At 61.1% G+C, this 8,621-nt stretch overlaps 1 protein-coding gene across 3 annotated transcripts in view; it reads right to left on the bottom strand.

Moving 5' to 3' along the window:
* Positions 1 to 97: 97 nt before the first annotated feature.
* POU6F1 (POU class 6 homeobox 1) overlaps positions 98 to 8,621 on the bottom strand; it is a 28,412-nt gene continuing 19,888 nt past the window's right edge. For all 3 annotated transcript variants that reach the window (XM_064474298.1, XM_064474297.1, XM_064474299.1), the window contains 7 exons: positions 8,246 to 8,471; positions 7,258 to 7,493; positions 6,738 to 6,866; positions 6,342 to 6,560; positions 3,839 to 3,977; positions 3,340 to 3,514; positions 98 to 1,569 (listed from right to left, as the gene is read on the bottom strand). In XM_064474298.1, the coding sequence (XP_064330368.1) occupies positions 1,224 to 1,569; positions 3,340 to 3,514; positions 3,839 to 3,977; positions 6,342 to 6,560; positions 6,738 to 6,866; positions 7,258 to 7,493; positions 8,246 to 8,471 (1,470 nt within the window). In that variant the 3' untranslated portion in view covers positions 98 to 1,223. The remainder of the gene's footprint in view (positions 1,570 to 3,339; positions 3,515 to 3,838; positions 3,978 to 6,341; positions 6,561 to 6,737; positions 6,867 to 7,257; positions 7,494 to 8,245; positions 8,472 to 8,621) is intronic.

The raw sequence follows: 8,621 nt of genomic DNA, 5'->3' as shown, positions 1-8,621 counted from the left end.
GCCGCGCGCCGCCGGGTGACGCGCGGCGGGAGGCAGCCAATGGAGAGCTTCGCGCCCGGCCAGCCGCGCGGGGATTGGCCGGGGGGCGGGGCGCTCGGGTCCGCGCAGTCCCTCCCGGAGGGTGGCGGGTTCGAGTCCCGGCCCCGGATCATGCGTGCGCTGAGTTGCGCGGGTCTCAGCCCCTCCCGGGGCTGCAGCGGGGATGGAGGGAACGACGCCGGCCCAGCTCCATCCTCGGAGCCGCTTCCCCGAAAACCCAGGTGCTGGTGGCACGGGAAGCCACAGCAGGGTGCCAAGAGCAGCCTTCGTTCCGCAGCCCGCAGGGTCTGGGACTAGGTGGGTTGAGTAGGGACCCCCACACACACCCCGCTCTTCCTTCCCCCCCAGTCCGGCAAAAAGGGGAAAGGAAAAGAAAAAAGAAAAATACTGTTTATTTCACACCACTACATCAAGTGCATCAGTCTGCCGTGTGCCCTGGCGGGGCCACCGGCCTCCCCTCCCCGTCCCCCCAGCCTCCCCCCTCCAGCCATCGCCTCTCCCCAGCACTCTCCAGGCAAGAGGGGGGGGCGACGGATGGAGCCCCCAACCCGCTTGGCCCCCACGTTGGGGTGGGGGGAGGCGGGGAGGGGGCACTGCCTCCATTATGGGGCTCGTGTCCCCTCCCCAAAACCCTCTGGGGACGATGGTGGGGAGCCCAGTGAAGTCCCCACCCACGGTGATGTCCCCATGGCTGGGGGGGATGGGTTTCGCACCCAGAAGCCCCTCACACCGGCGGGCACGAGGCGGGGGACCGCCAAAATCAAAGGGGGGTTGAAATTAAACTGGGGCTCACCCCTAGCAAGCCGTGACGCTACCTCGGAAACACAGGAAAACGGCCAAAACCCAAAAATCACTCCTTTTTCTTGGGGGGGTCACACACTTGGGGGGACGGGACGGGCGGTGTGTGCAGGCAGGGGGTCCGTCACCACGCAACGTTACAGGCAGGAGGCACGAGGCAGGCGTGACAGCCGCCGTGAACACGCTTAGGTCATGTGTGATGTGGAGGAAGAGGGGACAGACGGACACACGGACACACCTATGGGCACGGTGGGGCGGTGGAGACCCCAGCACCCACCGCGGGGCCAGGGGGGACAGAGTCGGTGGTGAAAGTGCTGATGGCAGGAGGTCGGGGGGGGGACAATGGGGTGGGGGTGGGGGGACACGTCCCCGTCCCCGTCCCCCATTTAGGGGATCTGAAAGACGTTGAGTTTACTGGTGTTTTTGAGGGTCTGCCGGCGGTTGCAGAACCAGACGCGGACGACTTCGCGGTCGTAGTTGAGCTCCTTGGCGATCTCGGTGATCTCCTGGCCGGTGGGCAAGGCGTTCTTCTCGAAGTAGGCGTTGAGAGCCTCGATGGCTTGGGGGGTGAAGGAGGTACGGCGCTTCCGCTTTTTGGAGGGCTCCCCCCCCACGAACTCCATCAGGTTTTGTTGCCCCTCTTGGTTACGGAGCTCGGCTTCGCTCAACCACTTCTCCAGCACCGGTTTGAGCTTCTGGGCGCTCTTGGGGGTGATGTCCAGCTTCTCGAACCTGCGGCGGGCACCGGGAAGACCTCGGGGACGTGGCGAGGATTGGGGGGGGACACCATGGGGGGACACACGCCGTGACGGGGCCGGGGCACCGCTGCCTTTGGCGGGCGAGACCACAGCGGGGAGCAGCGCCGCGGTGAGGAGCCCCACGGGCAGCGACCCCACCCGCCCTCCTTCCCTCCCCTTTCCTCCTCTTCTCCAGTCTTCCTCCCTTTCCCTCATCTTCCTTCTCTCCCGTTTTCCCCCTTTTCCCAATTCTCCTCCCTTTCTCCAGTTCTCCTTTTCTCACGCTTCCCCTCTGATTTTCCTCCCTTTCTCAGATTTTCCTTTTTTCCCCACTTCCCTCCTTTCCCTCTAATTTTCCTTTCCCTTTTCCTTTTTCTCCATTTTCCCCTTTCTCCAACTTTCCTTTCCTCCCCTTCCCTCCAACTTTCCTCTCTTTGTCCTATTCCCCTCCCTTTCTCCAATTCCCCTCTTTCTCTATTTTTCTTCCTTTTCTCTCATTTCACTCCTTTTCTCTGACTTCCCTTTCTCTTTCTCCAATTTCCCTCCCTTTCTCCAATTTCCTTTTCTCCAATTTCCCTCCTTTTCTCCAATTTCCCTCCTTTTCTCCAATTTCCTTTTCTCCACTTCCCTTTTCTCCAATTTCCCTCCTTTTCTCCACTCTCCCTTTCTCCAATTTCCCTCCTTTTCTCTAATTTCCCTCATTTTCTCCAATTTCCCTCCTTTTCTCCACTTTCCTTTTCTCCAATTTCCCTCCTTTTCTCCAATTTCCTTTTCTCCAATTTCCCTCCTTTTCTCCACTTCCCTTTTCTCCAATTTCCCTCCTTTTCTCCAATTTCCCTCCTTTTCTCCAATTTCCCTCATTTTCTCCAATTTCCCTCCTTTTCTCCAATTTCCTTTTCTCCAATTTCCCTCCTTTTCTCCAATTTCCTTTTCTCCAATTTCCTTTTCTCCAATTTCCCTCCTTTTCTCCACTCTCCCTTTCTCCAATTTCCCTCCTTTTCTCCAATTTCCCTCATTTTCTCCAATTTCCCTCCTTTTCTCCACTTCCCTTTTCTCCCATTTCCCTCCTTTTCTCCACTTCCCTTTTCTCCAATTTCCTTTTCTCCAATTTCCCTCCTTTTCTCCAATTTCCTTTTCTCCAATTTCCCTCCTTTTCTCCACTTCCCTTTTCTCCCATTTCCCTCCTTTTCTCCACTTCCCTTTTCTCCAATTTCCCTCCTTTTCTCCAATTTCCTTTTCTCCAATTTCCTTTTCTCCAATTTCCCTCCTTTTCTCCACTTCCCTTTCTCCAATTTCCCTCCTTTTCTCCAATTTCCCTCATTTTCTCCAATTTCCCTCCTTTTCTCCACTTTCCTTTTCTCCAATTTCCCTCCTTTTCTCCACTCTCCCTTTCTCCAATTTCCCTCCTTTTCTCCAATTTCCCTCATTTTCTCCAATTTCCCTCCTTTTCTCCAATTTCCTTTTCTCCAATTTCCCTCCTTTTCTCCACTCTCCCTTTCTCCAATTTCCCTCCTTTTCTCCACTCTCCCTTTCTCCAATTTCCCTCCTTTTCTCCAATTTCCCTCATTTTCTCCAATTTCCCTCCTTTTCTCCACTTTCCTTTTCTCCAATTTCCCTCCTTTTCTCCACTTTCCTTTTCTCCAGTTTCCCTCCTCTTTTCCAATCCTCCTCCCTTTCTCCAAGCTTCCTCTCCCGGTTGCCCTCCGGCGCCGCGGCTGCGCGCCCCAGCAGGGCTCTGCAGCGCCCCGAGGCCGCGGCCCCGTACCTGCAGATGGCCGACTGGCTGTAGGCGGGTCCCTCGGTGGCCGTCAGGGCCTGTCCCACCTGCGTCTGCGTCAGGCCGAGGGACAAGCGCCGGATCTTGAAGTTCTTGGCGAATTCCCGGATCTCCTCCAGGTTGATCCCGTCCTCCTCCGCGCTGCTGTTGGGAGCCGAGGGCTCTGCCGGCGGAGGGACGCGGGGGCTGCCGTGAAACGGCCACAGAGCCGCCTCCCCCCCCCACTAATGAGCATCACTTCGTTAGGTGCCCGAACGAAGGCCGGGTGCTGGCGGTCACGCCCACGGATGCAGGGTGCAGGTGCGCAGCATCCTTCCCCCATCCCAGACCCCAGTATCCCTCTTCCCAGGGGATCCCAGTCCCCAGCATCCCCCCAGCGTCCCCCCCAGCATCCTCTCCCCGTCCCAGGGGATCCCAGACCCCGGTAAACCTCTTCCTAGGGGATCCCAGTCCCCGGCACCCCCCCAGTATCCCCCCAGGGACTCACTGGAGACCAGCTGGCTGACGGTGGGGGTCTCCGAGCAGGTGATGGGGACGGGCGCGGAGGAAGCCTTTGCCACTGGGGCAGGGTTTGCCATCACCACGGCCGGCTGGGTGAGAGCCGGGGCCGGCTGGATGGGCTGCACCTGGGGCAGAGGGCAGGGTCAGCACCCCCAGAGCAGGGGCTCCCCCTCTTCCAACGCCACGGGCAGGCTGCTCCCTGCCCACCGGCCCCATCCGCGCCATGGCAGGAGAGCGGCCACAGCGTTGCTTTTGCTCATGGTGGAGGTGAGACAGGCTGGGACAGAGAGGTGACACTGGAAACCACCCACTCCATGCTGGGAATGGGGACGTGACAGCTCTGTACTGGGTTTGGGGTGTCCCGCCACGTAGGTTTGGGGGCAACGAGCACCTCTGCTCACGCCACGGTGAGGCTTGGTCTTCCCCATCCCAGCAGAGAAATCTGGTGGCCACAGAAAGCAGGATGCCCCACGGGGTGACGTCCCAAAGATGCTCATGGGCTCCCAAAGCAACGTGGCCAGGTCCCAGCGCCACACACCTGGGTCCCAAAGGTGCTCATGTGCCCCCAAAGCAACGTGGCCGGGTCCCAACACCATGTCTTTGGGTCCCAAAGGTGCTCATGTGCCCCCAAAGCAACGTGGCCGGGTCCCAACACCGTGTCTTTGGGTCCCAAAGGTGCTCATGTGCCCCCAAAGCAACGTGGCCGGGTCCCAACACCATGTCTTTGGGTCCCAAAGGTGCTCATGTGCCCCCAAAGCAACGTGGCCGGGTCCCAACACCGTGTCTTTGGGTCCCAAAGGTGCTCATGTGCCCCCAAAGCAACGTGGCCGGGTCCCAACACCACATCTTTGGGTCCCAAAGGTGCTCATGTGCCCCCAAAGCAACGTGGCCGGGTCCCAACACCATGTCTTTGGGTCCCAAAGGTGCTCATGTGCCCCCAAAGCAACGTGGCCGGGTCCCAACACCACATCTTTGGGTCCCAAAGGTGCTCATGTGCCCCCAAAGCAACGTGGCCGGGTCCCAACACCGTGTCTTTGGGTCCCAAAGGTGCTCATGTGCCCCCAAAGCAACGTGGCCGGGTCCCAACACCATGTCTTTGGGTCCCAAAGGTGCTCATGTGCCCCCAAAGCAACGCGGCCGGGTCCCAACACCGTGTCTTTGGGTCCCAAAGGTGCTCATGTGCCCCCAAAGCAACGTGGCCGGGTCCCAACACCATGTCTTTGGGTCCCAAAGGTGCTCATGTGCCCCCAAAGCAACGCGGCCGGGTCCCAACACCGTGTCTTTGGGTCCCAAAGGTGCTCATGTGCCCCCAAAGCAACGTGGCCGGGTCCCAACACCGTGTCTTTGGGTCCCAAAGGTGCTCATGTGCCCCCAAAGCAACGCGGCCGGGTCCCAACACCATGTCTTTGGGTCCCAAAGGTGCTCATGTGCCCCCAAAGCAACGTGGCCGGGTCCCAACACCATGTCTTTGGGTCCCAAAGGTGCTCATGTGCTCCCAAACAACGTGGCCGGGTCCCAACACCATGTCTTTGGGTCCCAAAGATGCTCATGTGCTCCCAAACAACGTGGCCGGGTCCCCACACCATGTCTTTGGGTCCCAAAGGTGCTCATGTGCTCCCAAAGCAACGTGGCCGGGTCCCAACACCGTGTCTTTGGGTCCCAAAGGTGCTCAGAGGCCCCCAAAGCAATGTGGCCGGGTCCCAACACCGTGTCTTTGGGTCCCAAAGATGCTCAGAGGCTCCCAAAGCAACGTGGCCGGGTCCCAACACCATGTCTTTGGGTCCCAAAGGTGCTCATGTGCTCCCAAACAACGTGGCCGGGTCCCAACACCATGTCTTTGGGTCCCAAAGGTGCTCATGTGCCCCCAAAGCAACGTGGCCGGGTCCCAACACCATGTCTTTGGGTCCCAAAGGTGCTCATGTGCTCCCAAACAACGTGGCCGGGTCCCAACACCGTGTCTTTGGGTCCCAAAGGTGCTCATGTGCCCCCAAAGCAACATGGCCGGGTCCCAACACCATGTCTTTGGGTCCCAAAGGTGCTCATGTGCCCCCAAAGCAACGTGGCCGGGTCCCAACACCGTGTCTTTGGGTCCCAAAGGTGCTCAGAGGCCCCCAAAGCAATGTGGCCGGGTCCCAACACCGTGTCTTTGGGTCCCAAAGATGCTCAGAGGCTCCCAAAGCAACGTGGCCGGGTCCCAACACCGTGTCTTTGGGTCCCAAAGGTGCTCATGTGCTCCCAAAGCAACGTGGCCGGGTCCCAACACCGTGTCTTTGGGTCCCAAAGGTGCTCATGTGCCCCCAAAGCAACGTGGCCGGGTCCCAACACCGTGTCTTTGGGTCCCAAAGGTGCTCAGAGGCTCCCAAACAACGTGGCCGGGTGCCAGAGCCACGAGCCGGGTCCCCGCCGCTCACGTGCTCCCAAAGCCACGCAGCCGGGGACGCTGCCAGCCCTCTGGCCACGCAGCCGTCAGCCCCGTGCCCGCCGCTCACCTCGTTCTTGGCGGGGGGGTCGGGGGTGCCGGTTTTCTTGATGGCGGCCGCCTGGATGGCGCTGCCGGCCAGCGTGGCGATGACCTGGCCCTGGGCATTGAGCAGCAGCTGGGGCGTCACTGTCTGTACCTGCAGGTTCTGGGCCGGCAGAGCGGCCGGGGCAGGGCTGGCTGCCGCCATCCCGGGGGGGTTCACCACCCACGGCAGGGTCCCGATCACCTGGGTGAAGGGAGGAGAGCCAGGGCTGGGTGGGGGCTGCACCCTGCAAACACCCTTCCCCGGCGTGGGGACACCGGCTGCGTCCGTCTCCTCCTTCTCCAGGAGAAACAACGGCGGGGCGGGGGGCAGCCGGTGGCGGGGGTGGGTTTGCCAAAGCAGGTCCCTCCCCAGCGGTACCTGGCCCTGGGCGTTGGTCAGGATCTGGCCTGTGATGCCCTGCACGCTGGAGATGGTGTTTGCGATCACAGGGGCGGCTGCCAAGGAGCCCAGGAGCTGGGTTTGGCCCCCGAGAGAAGCCGCGCTGATCTGCGGAGAACCGAAAGCCGGGGGTCAGAGACGCGGGAGGCACCCCAGGCCACCGCGTCCCCCCGCGCGCGGCCGGCCACCCCCGCTCCCATGGCAGCGTGACTCCCGCCTCGCCGCCGTGATGGGATGCGGCCCCTGGACGTCCTTAAATCCATCCTTTAGATTTTGCTTAAAGCAAAGCTGCCCGCTCGGTCGCTCGTCGTTCGCCAGGGATGGGGAAACTGAGGCCAGGATCGTGCGTCATCCCCCGGGAGATGACGGCTGAATCAGAGCGCTTCGTCCCTGGGGAAGCACGACTTCTCGCGGCTCCGCGGCCACGTAAGGCGCCGGTTAAAGGCGAGCGGGTGCCGATCTCGCCCGGCTCCACGCCGCGGGCTGCCAGGCTCCTTACTATGCCAGGGTTAAAGGCAAATCCGGCAGGTTGGACGGTGATCTGGGTCTGCGTCTCTAACGGCTTGGCCACGGGCGGCGTGGGCGCTGCGGCGGGCTGTGGCAGGATGGGGGGCTGGCCGGGCGTAGTGGGGAAGATGCCGGGGGGCTGGAGGGGGGGCCGGGGCTGGACGGCAGCCTGCAGCGGCTGGGCAGGCTGCACCGGCGCTTGGATGGCTGTGTTCAGTACGGCGGCGGCTGCAAAGCAAAGAGACGGAGAGAGCGTGAGCCGGGGGGGAGACAGGGACGCCGGCGAGGCCCTGAGCTCGGTGTCCGCCCCACTTCTCCCTGTCCCTTCCCAAAGGGAACCAAAGCGCCAGGTGATTCATCTCCGCATGCTCGTGTTATTGGAGCGAAAGGTCCCCCCAGCTCCCGTGAACCGGAGCCGAACCCCTCCGCCACAGCGGGACTCGTCCTGCCCGGCTGGAGCGCTGGGTCTAACTCAACCCAGGTGCTGCTGCCGGCACAGAGGGTGAGGGGCACCTTCGGGGGCCCACCGAGACGGTGGGATTCGTACCGTGTACGAATCGCTCCTGGGACAGGCTCCTTCTCTCGCGGGAGCTCGAGAGGAGATGACTCCCTCTAACAGGGACGGGCACAACCCTGCCCCGGGCACTGCCGGAGGGGCACTGACCCCCCGCTCTCGTGCCCGCAGGTGTCCCCACCGACAGAAACACACCCGCTGCAACGGGGTGCCGTACCCAGAGGCCCAGAGCTAACCCGGACCTCACATCCCACCCCTGTGCGCTGCCTTCCTCCCTGCCGCCGTCCTCATCCTGCCCTCCCCTTCTCCCACCACGCTCCTGGCACCTTTTGTACTCGGGGAGCCGCAAACGAGTCCCCCAAACTAAACGCCGTTTCGGACGCCTCCTGGAGAGGACGGCGTGGATTCGGCACGAGCTGGGGGAGGACGAATTAAGGAGGCTGCAAAGCAGACGAGCGCCGGTTACCTTGCAAATTGGCTATAGGTGGTTTGAAAATTCCCCCTGTAGGAGAAGCAGCCGTCAATCCGGGAAGGGCAGCGACCGTTGCTGTAGGAAATGTCCACACAGCCAGCCCCTGCTGACCTGCCACTTGACCTGCAATACTGATGGGGATAAGAAGAGGTTGAGTAACTGTCCCTGCTGGAACCATTACTCCTGTCACAACTGTTGCTAAGTTTTCCTGAGTCAAGACCTGCAAAAGTAAACAAGATTTAAAAAAGAACAAAAATCAACGCCACTGCAGATAGCATCAGCGGAGCATAAGTCTTTGTAAAGGGGCGCGCAGACCCGGCGGCCGGGCGGCCCGGGGTCCCTCCCATCTCAGCAGCTGGGTTCCCAGCTC

The sequence above is a fragment of the Phalacrocorax carbo genome, chromosome 27 (genome assembly GCF_963921805.1).
Source record: "Phalacrocorax carbo chromosome 27, bPhaCar2.1, whole genome shotgun sequence".
In the NCBI taxonomy this organism is placed as follows: domain Eukaryota; kingdom Metazoa; phylum Chordata; class Aves; order Suliformes; family Phalacrocoracidae; genus Phalacrocorax; species Phalacrocorax carbo.
This window is presented reverse-complemented; position numbering and strand designations above follow the sequence as displayed.